This window comes from Oratosquilla oratoria, chromosome 6, assembly GCF_046742065.1.
Source record: "Oratosquilla oratoria isolate Oo_2021 chromosome 6, ASM4674206v1, whole genome shotgun sequence".
Lineage (NCBI taxonomy): Eukaryota > Metazoa > Arthropoda > Malacostraca > Stomatopoda > Squillidae > Oratosquilla > Oratosquilla oratoria.
This window is the reverse complement of record NC_134782.1, coordinates 24,762,870-24,782,396: the sequence shown is the minus strand read 5'-3', so window position 1 is coordinate 24,782,396 and position 19,527 is coordinate 24,762,870. Positions and strand designations below refer to the sequence as shown.

Genomic DNA, 19,527 nt, shown 5'->3' with positions numbered 1-19,527 from the left:
AGGTTGTAAAAGGGGCGGCTGCTTCTACGTTACTTTTACGCGTTAGGTTCAAACATGTTCGTGGTCACGGAACCACAGGTTACCAGTGACTTGTACAGGCCTGCTTGCGCAAGTTCCTTGCCTTCTAATGTACATAACCGTCATTAGCTAATCGCTGTGGTTCTCAAGGCATGTTAGAAGCTAAAACTACGTTCTATATAGTTGTTGTCGCATTCTGTTGGTAGGTCTGCTTGCTGCTTCGGTAAATACTGGTAGTAACATGCAGTTGGTTGCCTTGCTTGTCGCCCTGCTGGATACATTGGTACAGTGGTCGACACTAATTTTCATTGCTGTTTCTATGGCGTGATTGATTATGAAATATTAGTACAACGCTTATTCTTCAGCATGGAATTATAAACCCGAAAAGGAAAGCAGGGCTGCCAACCTTTATTTGATTAATTTATTTGATTAATGATTATTGATTAACCGAGTTATCTATTTATTTATTTGATTGTTTCATTGGGGGAAGATCCCATATTTTCTTTTAAACATTTATATTCTTGCAGGAGATCAAAGAATTTGAAGTTGTAGAAGTTGTCAGTTTGTAAGCACACTTGCGTAATGCCTTTCATTGCGACGAGCCGATGACACCCCCTTGGCGGAATAAAACCGTTTGCCGTTAACTATAGAATATATCGTGTAAAATACGCTAACTTGTGGAAGGGGTCTGACTCCCCCACCCCCATCCTCTCTCAGCTTAATGAAATCTTATCACGTTGGAACCAACTTGAAGTCCTTTGGCGTTAGGTAGAACCAAACCTATAAAGTGCGCAAAGATAAACCTGGCCAGATTTATCTTTCAATGCTTTGTTCCCTTGGGAGGTTTCCTCATAGTTGAAGTAAACCGCGTGGCGATAGTCCTAATAAAAACAACAATTAAAGTAGACGCCATAGGATGAATTGAGACGAGTTTGACAATTTGATGGCCTGGGGGGTTGGGGGGGGGGTCCGCGTCAGGTGGAACTTTTAACTTTTATTTTAGCTGTCGCTAAACGCTTCTCTTTATTCCCGTGGCGTCCCCTCGGTGGGCGAGGGAAGGGGTGATGACCCTTGTCTACAGGGTGGCACTTTTTCTTTCGGGTTGGCTGCCGTTGGGCGAACCTCCCCACCCCCACGCCTCTATAGCGAAGATGCTGCATCCCGTCTCGATCAAGGGTGGATGGAAGTCGCACTGGAGTCTGGAGGTCGTATGTTGCCGGGGAATTAGTAGAGGGAGGAGGAGGAGGAGGAACACGACTGTAATGAAATGAAGGAGGAAGAAAGGAAGAATACGGAGACGAGGAAGGAGTGGAGGAGCATACGGCAAGGAGAGGAGGAATACAGCGTCAAGGAAGAAAAAAAATAGTTGGGAGAGAGAGGAGGAGAAGGAACAAGACGAGGAAGAGGAGTGAAGATTTAAGTGGCCGATTGGTCAGTACAGGCGGGAACAGGTTTATATTATATATTTCTCTCGCTGAGCATGTCGTCCTCCTCTTCCACCCTCACCTCCCCCTCCATCTTTCCATCCAACTTTCCCTCCAACAAGATGTACCTCCTTTAATATAAACAAGACGCGAGCCCTTCAAGCCCTTCACAACCACTTGTTGCAGTGTAGTACCTGTCAAATTCTTCGAATACAACTCTAGGTGTAAGAAACAGTGGAGGGATTTTTTTTTTAATCGTTGGCTTCTGCGTTTTTCGTAATGATCTGTACACATGTAAATAAATGACATTGCCAAGGATTTGGGAGTGGAATGAGGTGGGCTGCCTTGAATAGCTGCCTGATCACTATTAGTTGGGAAGAAGCCTTTGGCACATTGATACAAAGCCAAATTTTGGTGTATTTGTGTTTAATTAAGAAAATTCCAATATTGTGCCGTCACTTCATTTACATTCAGCAACCTTCACATGTCACAAATAAAATTTATTACACTGAATTGAATAACTAGGAGCACTCACTGTTTTCACCCAAATTTCTTTTTCATAATGAAACTAGTCGGCATGTTTATTTATTTATTTTATTGTTTTTTTTTTTTTGTTTTAACAAAGTTCTTTATTCTCGTTCGTCCAAGTTTGATGTAGTGCTTACTAACTTGGTCGCCATTCCGCACAGCCACAGACGCATGCGCAGCGATTATATTGTGTGCGCTTAGCCTAGCCTTGCCCTCAATTGAATAAAATCTTGGCCAGACTCCACTTTACAATGGGAGTAGTCGAAGGGGGAAGTGATTGTCCCAGCGAAGGACAAGTGGTCATTTGATATGTGATTTGTTCCTTTAGGTCGGGCCTGGACTGAGTGAAGTTTCCTGGCATTAGGTAGAATGACATCGCCAAGGAACACGGCTGTTTCAATGACTTGAGTGGGGGCGTGAGTCATCTCCTACCTCTTACTTCACTTTCCCTCCCTCCCACATTTGTCCTCCTTTGCCTTCTCCCTCCCTCCCTCCCCTCATTTGCCTGCCTTTTCCTTCTCCCTCCCTTCCTCGTTTGTTTGCCTTTCCCTTCTCCGTTCTTGTGGCGCGTTTGTCTTGAACTCTATTTCTATTATGATGATGCTGACCTAGAGTAGGTCAACTCCCCCCTCCCTTTCTCTCTCTCTCTCTCTCTCTCTCTCTCTCTCTCTCTCTCTCTCTCTCTCTCTCTCTCTCTCTCTCTCTCTCTCTCTCTCTCTCTCTCTCTCTTTATCTATCTATCTATCTCTCTTTCCTCTCCCTCTCCCCTCTCTGTCGTTCTATCTGTCTTTCTCCTCTCCCCCCCCTCTCTCTTCTCTCCCTCCTCTCTCCTCTCTCTTATCTTTATCTCTCTTTTTTTATTTCTGTCTCTCCTATTCCCTCTATCTCTCCTGTCTCTCTCCTTTCTCCTTTATCCTTTCTCTTTCCTCTCCTTTCTCTTTTCTCTCTCCTCTCTCCTTTCTCTTTCCTCTTGCCTTTCTCTTTCTCCTCTCTCCTTTCTCTTTTTTTTTCTCCTTTCTCTTTCCTCTCTCCTTTCTCTTTCCTCTCTCCTTTCTCTTTCCTCTCTCCTTTCTCTTTCCTCTCTCCTCTCTCTTTCCTCTCTCCTCTCTCTTTCCTCTCTCCTCTCTCTTTCCTCTCTCCTTTCTCTTTCCTCTTGCCTTTCTCTTTCCTCTTCTTTCCTCTCTCCTTTTTCTTTCCTCTCTTTTTTCTCTTTTCTCTCTCCTCTCTCTTTCCTCTCTTCTCTTTCTTCTCTCCTCCTTTCTCTTTCCTCTCTCCTTTTTCTTTCCTCTCTCCTTTTTCTTTCCTCTCTCCTTTTCTCTTTTTTTTTCTCCTTTCTCTTTCCTCTCTCCTCCTTTCTCTTTCCTCTCACCTCCTTTCTCTTTCATCTCTCCTTTCTCTTCCCTTTCTCCTTTCTCTTTCCTCTCTCTCCTCTCCCTCCCTCCCTCCCTCCCTCCCTCCCTCCCTCCCTCTCTCCCTCTTCCTCTCTCTTCTCCTCTTCTCTCTCTTTTACTATTTCTTCTCTATCTCCTGTATGCATTTCTCTCTCCTGTATGTATTTCTTTCTCCTCTATGTATCTCTCTTTCCTCTGTATTTCTCTTTCCTCAATCTCTCCTATCTCTATCTCTCTTTCTCTCTCTCTCTCTCTCTCTCTCTCTCTCTCTCTCTCTCTCTCTCTCTCTCTCTCTCTCTCTCTCTCTCTCTCCTCTCTCTCTCTCTCTCCTCTCTCTCTCTATCTCTTTCCTCTTAATCTCTCTCTCTTTCATCTCATCTCTCTTTTTCTCACACATACACACACTTTGTGGCATAGTAGTTATAGTTCCCGGCTGCCACTTCAGCGGTGGGTTTGAATCCCGCCCAGGCCATGCCTGAAGTCATTTCAATATCGCTGCGCAGTGGGTGGTTACTCCAACTCTCGTGGGTGGGGAGTTGGGTGTGTGTGTGTGTGCGTGTAAGGTCATATATGAGCTCTAAGCTCTAAGTCCCTTTCTTTCTTTGTTTTTAATTTATTTCCCATTACGTAACTGTAGCAGTTTCTTCTGGTTTTTACCCATTTCCAGATTTTGCATTAAATTTTCTCCATTCCTGGTTGTGGATCATTCTGTTGTGATTTTCAATCTTTGTCGTGTTTTTGTGGTGGTATTGTCGTGGTAAAGATGTTGTCATGATGTGGCATTTTTTTTATTTACTGTATCAAACCTGGCCACGATTTGAGTAATTCTATCAATCCATCGCCAACGTGCCTATTTTTCCCCTTTTGTAACGGTTAATTCCTTTCACTGGATATGAGATAAAGGTGAAATGCAAGAAATATAACTACTTTTACTTACAAATTATACAAATAGACTTGCATGATAATCTTTACAGGGGTGAGAGTGATGGGGTAAAAGAGAGAGCTAGCATGTGGCCCCCCCTTATACGTGTGGCACTTGCATGACTCTAGGCATAGGTGTCAAGAATCCTAGTCTGTTTTCCTATTTACCTGCCTTCACACTTTGCCAATCATGTAGTTAATGAATGGAATAAACTTTGTAATCTTTATTACGTGTGAGAAAGGTTTGCAAGTTGTCATTAGTTACCTATCTGAATCTTGCTTATACACACACTCGTATGATTGCGCTACTTCCCTATGCCGTCATTACATGTGCAACCTTTGACCCTGGATAGCATACAGGCTCCTTTTTGTGCTCCGCTGCCTCAACTACACACCATTTTCTCCTTCGGTTGATCTGTGACATAAAATTTCATATTTTAGTTCTACAGTTCCACATTTTATCATATATTAGTTATATCTTAAACTAGTTGTGACCTTTCTCATATAAAATATATGGCCCACAAGACATCAAGCAAGAGGACTTACAATATTATATAACTCTCCTATGGGTATGTGGACAAGCATTTCCTAACACATTTTACATAAGCTACTGCTTAATGCTGCTATGTGACACACGATATGTGACAATGTAACTATTGTAAACATATGTGGTAGGTTCCAATAATGTGTAGATGGAAAGTATGAATATTGTAAATATATGTGCTACATTCCAATAATGCATTGATGGAGCATTGAAAGGAAGAACATGCATTTTTAAGACCAAATGTCATATACATAAATTCAAACAATCCAGATTGTATGCATACTCTAATATTGGTTATATCCTGTTTAGCTACTGGGATCTGCAGGATACCACTACATTTTTACATTTTTCATGATTTTGGCAATGTGAATAGCTTGGTGTAACTTTTCATTCCATCCATCATGTCTTTGATGTATATTAAGAACAATACAGGTGTCAGAACCAAGTCCCATGGGACCCCACTAGTTACTTTTCTGCTATTCAACATTTCATCCTTCACAACTGTTCTCATTAGTATGTCACTTTAGAGATCATTCACCCATTTCAGGAGAAGTGTTCTGTGTCAAAATATCTACTTTCATAGTTCTGGAAACTGCTGTCATATTACCTCTCTTTCTTATGTTGGCAATTCCAGATGTATTTTTGAATAATGACACAAATATTGTAATTGTGAATCATACACCACCATAGTGTTAGAATAGCTGATAAGAAGTTTTGTTTGTCTTAGTTTTAAGAGAAAAGGAATATCAAGGCAGTACTTGTAAAATATACACAAGAAGACAGGCTAGATGGCTATGTTGCAATGGTACCCAGCAGCCAACAACCAGAATCTTTCATCACCAGATTATGTAGGTAATAATCCCAGTATTTACACAATTATTTTATGTGAATTGAGGGAGATTGAATAAATGAATGGATCATGAGGCCTGCATGTATGTTCTTGTGTGCCTCATGGTTTGAGTGGATGAAGAAGGGGTTACCATATGGTGAAGCAGTGGGGTTAAACCAGCTATGACTGCCTAGTCATGTTTTAGAAGTGCAGTGCCTTGCTGCATTGCATTGAACTTAAACAATGTAGCAGGAAACAGGACATCCCTTGAATACCAGTGTTGAGATAGGAAGAGTGGTTAAATAGATTTTATTTGCTTATGTTGTATGTATGTGCTTAAGCTCAACCACCCCTTATATAGGGGGGGTCAAGGACCTTTAGTGTATACATATTTCTTGTAACACCAGCTACCAGTATTCCTTTCTTGTAGTTGTAGGCATTGTCATCCTAGTGTTGACAGGGTTGATTAACCCTGAGAGCTTCCCCTCTGAAATAATCAAGTAGTTGCTCAGATGAAAGACATTAACTTTTGCCATTTATATTGAGTTTCCTTAGCTGAATGAAATACATACACACATACATGTACTGTACATGTACCTAAAGATAGTGTGATAACTGTGAAAGATAACATGTCTGTTGGTAACCATGGTTTTGGTCTTGTATTGATATAATGGGAATTAAATCTTTGACATGGACAAGGATATCATAGTAAAGTTATGTTTGTTGAAATAGGGAAAAATTTAAGTACCTGCACCTTTTCAAATTATTGTGTGTGTAATAAAGTATCCTATGAGATATACTGAAAATTAGACTAAATAAAAAAAAAATCCTCTATATCTCACATCATTCTTCTCATCTGTAGTAATTTCAGCACCTTGGTATAAGCTTTCATCCTTGAGGTGAGATAGGATGGATGGTGTGAGTGAATCTTATGGTGACTGTGGGCTTCACTGCCAACCCCTCACCTAAGGGGAACTGTGGCTTTTGTGTGCATATGAATGTATGTGTATATATGCACAAATTTCCCAAGGCACATGTGAATCACAAATATGCAGAGTCCACTAGGAAGAGGAAAAACACACGGAGTCTGAGCACTTTCGTGAATATATCATGAAAGCGCTCGGACTAAGTGTGTTTTTCCTCTTCCTAGTGGACTCTGCATATGTGTATATATGTGTTTCTGTATGGGTATATGTATTTATATACCTAATTGTAGTAAACAGGGAAAGAGCAATGCTCATTGGGTCATATGTATGTATGCATATGTATATATATATATATATATATATATATATATATATATACACACATATATATATATAATGTAAGTATGTATGTATGCTTGTTGGAATTTTTTCAACAAGCTTAATTCTTTTAGATTATAGGCCATAGAATGAGCGTATTTGATGCTATCAATGTTTTATGTATTGTTACAGAGAAAGCCACAAGTCCTTTGCTACTTGAGTTGGACTGGGATAGTACCATCCATATTGTGGATCTCATAAGACAAGGCGATGTCAAGTAAGTGTTTTGGTTAAAACTTCTGGCCTTTCTCCATTTTTATAAAGTAATTAGGAACTTATTAATCATATCATTCATGCATGTGTATATGATTTTTACATTAGTTTTATAATGTGACTTCATTTTAGTATTAAGATTTAGTTTCTTCATCTAATTCTTTAACAGCAATATTGTTAAGGCAGTCAGTTTGAATAATTTTATAAAACTTGTTGTAAAATATTCAATAGTGACAATAGAGAAAAAGCTGTTTTGACACATAGTATGCATTATGAATGATCATTTAGAGAACAAATCAGTACTGTATATTGAAAACAAGTAGCTACAAACTTTGCATTATTTTATCATTATTATTATCATTATTGTTATTATTAATTATATTATTATTATTATTATTAACGCTATTATTTATTTATTTATTATTATTATTATGATTATTTATTTATTTATTTATTTATTTATTTTATTTTATTTTATTTTTTTTTCAGTGCTAAAGCAGCAACACAGGCTCTGGTTACTCGCCTCAAAGATACCAACCCAAATGTGGTTCTCCTGGCCCTTCAGGTGAGATAAATCTAACATATTTACTAACTTATTAATAATGATGATGATACAGATCCACATATTTCTTAGCTCTTAGTCATTGACATGTATATATATGTATATATATATATATACAGACGCTCCTCAACTTAAGTTTTAGTTACGTTCCGAACGGCCAAACATAAGTTGAAAATGAACGTAAGTTGTTACTGTACTATACATCGGTAAATTCTATTACTGTATCTTATAAAACACCCCTAAATCATTGATTAAACACATAACATTGTAAAATAATAACATTAATTTCAAATAGATTAAATTCAAGCAACATAAATTGAGATGGTGGAGGAGGAGGCAAGGCATTTTCAGTTTGTCGTCTGCGCAATGTAAACAATGGGCGCAGCGTCGTGCGCAAGTATCGTTTGAACTACGGAGAGCGCGGTAAACTAAAAAATTCACTCAAAATTTCTTTTTTACCGTCAGTTCAAACATAAAAACGTAAAACGAATGAACGTAAGTAGAGGAGCGTCTGTATATATATATATGTATATACACATACATACATATACCATGGCTTTTTCCCCCTTACAAGGGAGGTAGCCAAAAAGGAAAAGGCATAAAATCATTCCCACCCATTCCATCCCTGGATACACTCCACACCCCTCCACCCTCCCTCTTATCTTAGCACCTTGTCCACTGCCCTGGGTCAGAAGCAGTGTCGCAAGACACAGCACATCCACAGCAAGGCTGCTTCATTAAATCGGTGACCCCCCCTCTCCGTCCCCCCATGCATAAAAGGAGATGTATAAAACCATGCTGAAGAGGATCACAGCTAGTGATCACAATATACATATCTTCACATATCATTCTTTTCTCTGATAGTGTGATTTTCAGTCTATCGTACCAATGTATTAGAACATTCACTTGCTTGTGTATGTGTGTGTGTATATATATATATATATATATACAGGTAAACGTCGACTTACGATGGCCGCGACTTACGATTGTTCGACTTTACGATGACGACGACGACGACGACGATATGTTAATTTAACCCCTTCCATACGGTGCCGCACACGTATGTGTCATGAGGAGCAAGTGGATTCGCGACGCTGCCATATCGGCGTCTTGATTATATTTATTGTAGTCGCCCCTGTGTTTTTACATTCTCTCAAATGATTCATTCTCTGTGGTTTTCAAAATTCGCGGGTGAAAGAGAGACGATCGATATAAGCGGTGACTATATTTTATGATGCGAGTATTATTACGTCACGTCGTACAGCTGGCATTGGCTGCTGCCCGCGAGATTTAAGTTCCGTACTGAAAATACATATTATAGTGTTTGAATATGGTAAAAAGGATAAAAATAATCAAATAAACTACTGTACATGTTTAATAGGCTATATTCAGTATCTCTGGTGGTTAATATACAGGTAGGCTAGGTACAGTGACCACGGAACAGAGTGGGGATCGACTTACGATGAGATCGTCTTACGATGGCTCTATCGAAACCTAATGCCATCGTAAGTCGACGTTTACCTGTATATATATATATATATATATATATATATATATATATCTCTCTGCTGAAACCACTGGGAAAATTTTAAAAACTGTGACCGAACATTTTCATCTATTAAGGCTATCACCGTTTTTTTAATATTCCCAGTGGTTTTGACAGATTTAGCTTATCACATGTTTATGTAACTGCTTTGCATATATATATATATATATATGTATATATGTATATATACATATATATATACAGTGAGTCCTCCTTATGCGGTAATTCTTTATCCGGTAAATTCACAGTTACGGTATTTGGTAAGAAAAATTCACATATGCTATCCGTTTTGAAGAGGAAAGAGCAGGGAGAAGGTATGTCTGCCATATCCTGTTATTACATGTTACAATGGGTTTGGTATACAGTAATTTCAATTTGCGGTAAGGTTTTCAGGAACGCATATGTACCATATAACGAGGACCTACTGTATATATATATATATATATATATATATATATATATATATTGTCTGAAATCATCTTAAATATATATATATATATATATATATATATATATATATATATATATGTATGTATTTTTTGTTTGTTTATTTATCTATTTTTTAATCTACATCCATCAGGTCTTTGAATCAGTTGTGAAGAATTGTGGGCAGGTGGTGCATGAACAGATTGCATCAAGGCATATTATGGAGCAGCTGCATGAGATTCTGAGAACCAATACAAATGAAGAGGTGCGAAAGAAGCTTATCAACCTATTGGCAACATGGCAATATGCATTCAGGAATGAACCCAAGTATCGTGCGGTGCAGGTAGGATATGACAGTCCACCAACAGACGTTTCTAAGGTTATTCTCTTTATGTTGTTGTTGATGATGAAGATTGTATGCCAAGTGTTGAATGTATGATATTAGGCATGTTTTCTCTAGATATACCATTGATTTATGACAATGAATGTATTTTTTTTTTTTTCTTTTTTTTACAAGATGCAAAATTTGTAATGAATTAATCAATCTGTTGCCCAAACTCTCTCTTAAAAAAAAAAAAAAAAAAAAAGAATATATATATATATATATATATACATATATCACTTAGACAAAATGTTGTAGCACGTTTGTAAATAATCACGAAGAACCCACAGTCGGAATAAAAGGAAACTTTAGAAGAAAGTGTAACTTCTATATTTCAGCTAATAGCTATAGCCTTCTTCAGGAAAGTACTTTCCTGAAGAGGGCTAGACTGGAGGAAGTGGATAGTTTTAGATACTTGGGTGCGAATGTGGCAAGAAAGGGAAGAGTGGGGGTGGAGGTAGAATGTAGATTGAGAGAAGCAAGTAAATGCCTTGGTGGATTGAAAAGTGTAATGAGATATAGACATCTGGGAATGGATGCTAAGAGGAGGTTATATGAAGGAGTGATTGTACCAACAGCATTGTACGGGGCAGAAACATGGAACATGAGAGAGGAAGAGAGAAGGAGTTTGAATGTGTTTGAGATGAAATGTCTGAGAAGTATGATAGGGGTTACTAGGCTAGATAGAGTGAGAAATAAGGAGGTGAGGAGGAGAACAGGGGTGGAAAGGGAACTGGAAGATAGGGTTGATGAAAGGGTACTAGGATGGTTTGGACACATGGAAAGAATGAGTGAAGAAAGATTAGTAAAAGAAGTGTGGAAGGCAGAGGTGGAAGGAGTGAATATGAGGGGGCGTCCTAGGAGGAGATGGATGGATGGGGTGAAAGGGACATTACAAAAGAGAGGAATGTCTTTTGAGGAAGGACGGGAGAGGACAGAAGATAGGGGTGAATGGAGAAGGGTTGTGTATAGATGATGCTGTGATGCATGAGGGGGAGTGGATGGGGGATGGGGGGTGAGGAAGTATGTATGAGAAAGAAAAAAAATTTGACACAGCCCGAAGGGATTTCTCCCCGTCTTCTCCTTTTCTGCATGAGGGGACGGAGAGGGGGGTCGCCGAATTTATGAAGCGGCCTTGCTGTGGATGTGTTGTGTCTTGCGACACTGCCTCTGACCCAGGGCAGTGGACAGAATGCAGGGAAGACCCGTCATCCAGGAGGTGCCAAGATAAGAGGGAGGGAGGAGGATGGAGGGGAGTGGAATATATAGGAAATGGAATGGGTGGAAGTGTTTTCTATGCCTTTTTCTTTTTTGGCTACCCCCCATGTAGTGGGAAAAGGCTTTGGTATATGTATGTATGTATGTGTATATATATATATATATATATATATATATATATATATATAGAGAGAGAGAGAGGAAGACACTGTTTGAGGTACTGCAGATATATGGGATAGGAAGAAAGCTGTTAAGAGCAGTCAAGAGTTTTTACAAGAGTAGTAGAGCTTGTGTTAGGATTAGAAATGGAGAGAGTGAATGGTTTGAGGTAAAGGTGGGACTTCGTCAGGGATGTGTTATGTCGCCCTGGCTGTTCAATCTTTACATGGATGGGGTGGTGCGAGAGGTGAATGCAAGGGTAGTGGGTCAGGGGTTGGAGATGGTTAAAGAAAATGGAGAAAAGTGGGAGGTGAGCCAGTTGTTGTTTGCTGATGACACTGCGCTTGTAGCAGGATCAGAGGAGGGATTGAGGAAGTTAGTGGCAGAGTTTGAGAAGGTGTGTGAAAGAAGGAAGTTGAAGATAAATGTGGGCAAAAGTAAGGTGATGAGATGTACAAGGGGAGAGAGTGACAGCAGGCTGGAAGTGAGCATTAAGGGTGAAAGACTGGAGAAAGTGGATAGTTTTAGATACTTGGGTGCGAATGTGGCAGGAAAGGGAGGAGTGGGGGTGGAGGTAGAATGTAGATTGAGAGAAGCGAGTAAATGCCTTGGTGGATTAAAAAGTGTAATGAGATATAGACATCTGGGAATGGATGCTAAGAGGAGGTTATATGAAGGAGTGATTGTACCAACAGCATTGTACGGGGCAGAAACCTTGAACATGAGAGAGGAAGAGAGAAGGAGTTTGAATGTGTTTGAGATGAAATGTGAGAAGTATGATAGGGGTTACTAGGCTAGATAGAGTGAGAAATGAGGAGGTGAGGAGAACAAGGGTGGAAAGGGAGCTGGGAGATAGGGTTAATGAAAGAGTATAAGGATGGTTTGGACACATGGAAAGAATGAGTTAAGAAAGATTAGTAAAAGAAGTGTGGAAGGCAGAGGTGGAAGGAGTGAATATGAGGGGACGTCCTAGGATGAGATGGATGGATGGGGTGAAAGGGACATTACAAAAGAGAGGAATGTCTTTTGAGGAAGGACGGGAGAGGACAGAAGATAGGGGTGAATGGAGAGGGATTGTGTATAGATGATGCTGTGATGCATGAGGGGGAGAGGATGGGGGCTGAGGAAGTATGTATGAGAAAAAAATTGATGCAGCCCAAAGGGATTTCTACCCGTTTTCTCCTTTTCTGCTTGGGGGGATGGAGAGGGGGTTCGCCGAATTTATGAAGCGGCCTTGCTGTGGATGTGTTGTGTCTTGCGACACTGCCTCTGACCCAGGGCAGTGGACAGGATACAGGGATGACCCGTCATCCAGGAGTTGCCAAGATAAGAGGAAGGGAGGAGGATGGAGGGGAGTGGAATATATAGGAAATGGAATGGGTGGGAGTGTTTTCTATGCCTTTTTCTTTTTTGGCTACCCCCCGTGTATGGAGGGAAAAGCCTTTGGTATATGTATGTATGGATATACAGGTATATACATATATATATATATATATATATATATATATATATATATATATATATATATATATATACATATATATATGTATGTATATATATATATATATGTATATATGTATATGTATATATGTATATATATATATGTATATATATGTATATATATATAATTATATATGTATATATAATTATATATGTATATATATGTATATGTATGTATATATATATGTGTGTATATATATATATATGTATATATATATATGTATATATTTATAATATATATGTTTATATATATGTGTATATATATGTATGTATATATGTATGTATATATATATATATATATATACATACATATATATATATATATATATATATGTATATATATATTTATATATATATATATATATATATATATATATGTATATATATATATATATATATATATATATATATATATATGTATATTAATAAAAATGAATGGCCACAGCAACCATTTTACCCTAAGTTACCTAGTGAAGAACACCCTGGAAAAAAAAAAAAGGTCCCAGTAACCATTTTAGCCTAAGTTACCTAGTGAAGATGTTTTGTGTTGTTATTTGGAAAGGATAGGTGTGGGACAGTAATATGTATGTATGTACGTGTGTATGTATGTATGTATGTATTTACCTAATAGTATGTATGTATGATGTATGTAAGTTTGTATATGAATATAAGATATATGAATAGAGTAATGTTGCCAGTGTTTCTGTCAAACTTCCTTATGTAAAGATAACGAAAGACTGAGTGTCTGAGCTTCCAGGTGAAGAGAAACCTTAGAAGTTGGTCAAATGAGAGGAAGGTGACTGGAGCTGTGTTGTAAGGAGCTCTATTCAGGGAAGTGAAGGAGGTTGTCAGTTAAGCTTGCTTTAGTGTTTTAAAAGGAAACTAAAACAGCACCATGTCTGATCATGAAGTAAGGTTTACCTCAGTTTTTAAAGTAATGCTTTAGAATGTGTGATATGTTTAGAAGTATTTTGGTATAATTTGTATAACTGGTTTATGTTTTATGTCATAGAAATGAAGGTGTGGAATGTATTAGTTATATTCTCTGGTAAATGATGCATGAGCATTTAGGATGTACCCACATCTCAGTGAATTTTTAGAAAGAAAAAAATCTTCAGTATATGTTAAGCATATGTGGTATCCTGGGAGTGGTTTGAGGTATAAGAACATCAGAAATGAGAAAAGAGTTAAAGAAGGTGAAAAAAAGAATGTGGAAAGCAGAGGTTGATGGAGTTAACCTTAGGGGATGACCAAAAATGAGATGGATGGGGTGAAAGGGCTTTGAGCAAGAGGAGAATGTCTGTTGAGCAGGAAAGGGAGTAGGTAAGGGGTAAGTGTCAGTGAAGTGGTTGTTTATATATTATTTTTGATCAGACCAAAGGGATTTCTCCCTGCCTTCTCTATATTCTGCATGAGGGATTGAAGAGGGAGGGCTACTGTGTAAATGAAACGACCCTGCTGTGGATGTATTGTGTCTTGCTGTATTACTTCCAACTCGTGCAGTGGGCAGGAGTCTGGGATGACCCTTCATCCATGGGGAACTAAGTTGAGAGGGTAATGGTGGATAGTGGATGGGAGTGGAATAGGTGTGATTGGATGTATGCCTTGACTGGCTACCTCCCTTATAAGAGAGTATGTAGATAGTGCATTTCTGCCTTAGAGAAGGCAAATAAGATTCTAGGACTGATTGTGCAATTGTTTGATTAAAAAGTACATCTATCATTAACAAGCAATATAAATCGGTAATTCGTCCACATTTGGAATATGCTCTTTCTGTATGGTTACCGAATCTCATTAAAAACATTGACAGGTTGGAAAAGGTACAATGGCGAGCCACAAAACTTATTCCAAATATCAGAAATAAATCATACAAAACTTAACTAAAACATATCAATCTATTTTTCCTAAGAAAAGCATGGACTCAGGGGTAGTTTGATACAGGTCTTTAAGATTCTAAAGGAAATTGACAATATCAGAAGTGATGAAATTTTCATACTGAATGCAAATCAGACAAGAAGTAATGGTCTTAAACTGTCAGGAAGTAGATTTAACTTGGAAGTGAGTAGAAATGACTTTGCCAACCATGTCATAAATGAATGGAGTAAACTTAATGCAGAGGCAGTGCGGTGTAGTACAGTTCGAAGTTTTCAGATTAGATAAGCACCTAAGCAATGTGCTGTAATGTCTGACATGTATTTTATTTATTTATTCATTATTTATATAATTACTATTTATGTTTATTTTTGTTATTTATCAATTAATTATTATAAATTAGTTATTTTCCTGTTTGTTTATTATTTGTCATTATCTGTTTATATTCATTTAGCTATTTATTTACTTATTTATTTCTTTATTTTTTTCTGCATCCGACCTAGTTATGGACCAAAAGGTCTCCTGTTGGCAAGCTCTTCCTTTGCAATCCTTTATTTGAGGGATATAAAAGTAAAAAAAGTGGCTCGCCATTCCTCTACAACTAGATTTATCCCCAATCATTCTTTTATGTTTGGAGACAAATCTAATAGAGGAATGCTAAGCAGTTTTTAACTTTACTATTTATTATTTCTACTGTTAACAACACTTATTAAGTATGGTTTATCTTAGATGGCAGATGAGTGAGTATGATTGACCTAGCACCTCTTTTCTCACCTCATTCACCTCCAATCTTTGCTCTTTCCAATATGACATAATTTTTATTGCTGTAGATTAATATTTGTTAACTTGTTCTTTTGGTCATAATTCAAATTCTTGATATTAGATATAAACTAAAAGTCCCAAACTTGCTCTCAGCTGCTTTTCATACATATGTGCTCTTGAAAGATGGAAAAGAAAGAGGTAATATGATTACAGTATTCAGGTCACTAAAGGGGATGGATTACATTGATAGAAGAGATCTCTTGATTAAGGATAGGAGGGGTTAACAGGTAATGAAAACAAATTAAGGAAAACTACATGTCGTATGGATGTGAAGAAATGGAGTTTTCCATATACAGAAACTGCTCAACTTACAAACAAAATATATTCCAGAAGGCTCTTTGTGTCTTGAATTGTTCATAAACTGATATTCTGGTGGATATTGGTCCTACAGGTACCTAATTATAGGCTAGCATCATTGTATTACATATATTTGTTACCACACACATTAAATACATATAAAGTAATAATAAAAAAATATATAACCAGTCATCCATAGACCAATTCTTACATTCAGTGCCATCAACCTCAAAAGCCTCCCAGCCTTCTCATTGTTGTATGCATGCATCACATTGATCATCATTGTGTCACCATCTAATTTCTTATATTATCTTGCTGTGGGTGTGCTGTGTCCTGAGGCGCTGCTTCTGGCCCAGGGCGGTGGACGGGGTGCGTGGGTGGCCCGTCATCTGGGGGGGTGCTAGGATGGGAGGGGGGGTGGAGGGGTGTGGAGTGTTATCGGGGATGAAATGGGTGGGAATGTTTTTGTGCCTTGTCCTTTTTGGCTACCCCCCTGGTAAGGGGGAAAAAAGCCTTGGTATATGTACGTATGTATGTATCACCACATTTGTTTCCACCAATATGGCCTGATGCTTTTTAGCACTGCCACTCTCATCAATAGCTTCACACTTATCAACTGAGTTGGCAGTTGGTTTGAATATATAATCTGGGGGAAAAGTGGAGTCATAGCGAAGTTTTACCCAAATATGGTTTTAAGAGATTGTGGGAGAGACATATGGACTACTGCAGAAGATTAAAGTGGCATTCTATTATATGGATTAATAGATAATGAACTTGTTGAAACCCTGAAATGCCCAAGATTGCAATATGTGTCAGTAGTATGGTCCCCACACAAAGTGAAGGATATAAGCAAAATTGTGAGAATACAAAGGGCAGTAACCAAACTGGTCCCCAGTCTGGCAGATAAAACATATGAGAGACTAAAAGTACTGGGTCCACCAACTTTGAAAGATCGAAGAAAAAAAGGTAACATGATTACAGTGTTCATGTCACTAAATGGGATAGATTGCATTGGTAGAAGAGATCTCCTTATTAAAGATGGGAGGGCATTAAGAGGTCATGAAAGTAAATTAAGAAAGCCCACATGTTGAAAAGATGTGAAGAAATACAGTTTCCATATAGATGTATAAATATGTGGAATAACTTGGAAGGTGATATATCCCAAGCTCAAACAATACACGAGTTCAAATTTAGATATGATAATTGGAAATCAAAGATATAGATTAAGTTAGAACCATACATGAGTTTGAGTCTAAGTATGTTAGAAAATTAGAGAATAGGAGATGGGACTCAATGACCGTTCATGTATACTATTGTTACAATTAGGTAAATACACACACACTCTCCCACATCGATTGATTGATGTCTGGAACAAACTGAATGGAGTAACAGTGAATGCCAAAACTATACACGATTTTAAGAATGAACTGGATGTGGAGAGATACAAAAACGGGTTACTACGAGCATAGCTCTCGTCCCGTAGAATACAACTAGGTAAATACAACTCAGTAAATACACATACACGCTCTCTGATTCACACACATGAAGTGCCCTTTTCACATTGTTAGGTTTAATGCCTGTCCCATCTCAACCCCTCATGGATGAAGGTTCATTTCTGTCCCTTGCTGTACTTGTGGTCAAAGGCATTGCAGCAAGGCCCAGTACTACCACAGCAAAGCCAAACAACTGCAGCTAATGTACACCACCACTATATCATTCAGCCGTTGACAATCTCTGCTTACTTGTGTCTTTTGTATCCTTTTCTTTCTTGCTTGACAGATATTCTTTGTGCATCATAGGGGCTCCTCACCCCATCCTCCGCACCCTCAAAAATATATTTTGTTTTCTTTATTTTTTCATAGGATACCATAAATATTATGAAAGCAGAAGGGTTTCACTTTCCAACTGTAAGTGAGAGTGATGCTATGTTTTCTGCGGACCGAGCACCAGACTGGGCAGATGGGGAGAGTTGCCATCGTTGCCGTTCACAGTTCACTGTAATTCGTAGAAAGGTCTGTACTGCTTGTGAACAGAGCATTGGCACATTTGATCTGCCTATTATGATTGCAGTTAATGCAAATCTTAATGTAATTATTTGGAGCATATGACATAGAATTTGAAAATCGGGAAGTCGTTTGTTTTTGACGTGGAAGTCTTTATGTTGCAGCACCATTGCAGAGCTTGTGGTCAAGTGTTTTGTGGGGAGTGCTCCAGTAAATACTCAACGATCCCAAAGTTCGGTATTGAGAAGGAGGTACGGGTGTGTGAGTCTTGCTTCGATGATATTAACAAGTAAGTTGAAGGTTTCATGCAGCTTGTTTATCAACATTTGTATAATTTTCATATAAAAGCGTTTCTCTCCAATTTTCAATGTTGTAAAGTAATTTGAAATATTTTCTTTTTTTGGACGTGGAAAGTGTTGGATATGAACGACTTGAGTAAGAAATTTATATGACTGCAGCAACTATGTTTTACACTTTTTATCTATGTATTCTTTAGTGGAACATTGAAAGGAGTGGCTTGTCTAAGCCGCAGCAGCAGTACAGAATCGCTCAATCTTAAGGATATCCATTTTGTATGTTTACTCTCGTCTTTGTAACTTGGAGATTTGTGCACCAACTGTAAAGCATCTGACATAGATCAGTTTACCAGAATGTAGTGTGTATGTCTATAGTTGTTGCCTCTGCAATAAGATCATGCTATTGTAAGATTATGAGCTTACTGATATAGGGACATGTTGGTTCAGGAACATGTATGGTTGGCCTACTTGATTGCCCTTTCTTGTAGGTATTGCATAACTGCAGTGGTTAAATAAAACTACTTATCCATCTGCTTTAATCTAGATTTCAGCAGTTTGTAAATATTGAGTTTGCTAATGTCTGTAATACATTTTCAGATGAATACTTAATATTTTTCAAGTAGGCTATTTAATGTTAAATAAATCTTAGTTTGAATTTAAGGCAAATTTGTCATTATATGAATAATTTACGGTGAAATTCTTTTGAATTATGATGAAAGTGTAGAGTATTGTTTTTATGAACATGGTTTTAGGTATTTCTGTAAGTAGGATCAATGATGGGTACTTGTTTGTGATGGTCCTAGACAGAAGTCTGAGAGACTAAACTTCATGACACTTTGTCTTCAAAACCTGTCAGCCTCTCCTCCATCTGGAGGTGCAGCCCTGATGGGGCTGACATTGTCTCCAGATTGGTTCCAAATTAACTTCATTTTCCTCCACCTCACATAAAGCAGAGCTGTCAACCAGCAGCTGTCCCCCTCTTACTACTGCAAAGCAGTGGCTTAGACAGTCCCACACTAATACAGCATTGATAGTTTAAGTTTCCTCCCAGATCAATATCACTGTTGTGCTGCTGGTTTCTGGTCAGTGAAACTAAGGCAAGAATTATTATTATTACATTGTAGGTAATAGGTTAGTATTTGATCTACATTAAACAATGCTTCTATCCTTGGAGATATTGCATTGAAGAGGAGATGGAGTTATAAAAATGGTAAAGGAATGATGTAGGGGGTAGAAGAATTGTGGGTGTAGTAGAAATTAAGAAATTGGTAT

At 38.0% G+C, this 19,527-nt stretch overlaps 1 protein-coding gene across 6 annotated transcripts in view; it reads left to right on the top strand.

Annotated features, from left to right (window-relative positions):
* The window catches only part of Hrs (Hepatocyte growth factor regulated tyrosine kinase substrate), an 83,470-nt gene that overhangs the window by 25,923 nt on the left and 38,020 nt on the right, over positions 1 to 19,527 (top strand). For 2 of the 6 annotated variants that reach the window (XM_076186599.1, XM_076186596.1), the window contains exons 1-6: positions 5,554 to 5,678; positions 7,092 to 7,176; positions 7,662 to 7,737; positions 9,861 to 10,085; positions 17,819 to 17,968; positions 18,124 to 18,248. In XM_076186599.1, coding sequence (XP_076042714.1) covers positions 5,615 to 5,678; positions 7,092 to 7,176; positions 7,662 to 7,737; positions 9,861 to 10,085; positions 17,819 to 17,968; positions 18,124 to 18,248 — 725 coding nt within the window. In that variant the 5' untranslated portion in view covers positions 5,554 to 5,614. Of the gene's footprint in view, positions 1 to 5,553; positions 5,679 to 7,091; positions 7,177 to 7,661; positions 7,738 to 9,860; positions 10,086 to 17,818; positions 17,969 to 18,123; positions 18,249 to 19,527 lie in introns of those variants that run through there. The other 4 variants (XM_076186597.1, XM_076186600.1, XM_076186598.1 and 1 more) reach the window with 3 other exon arrangements.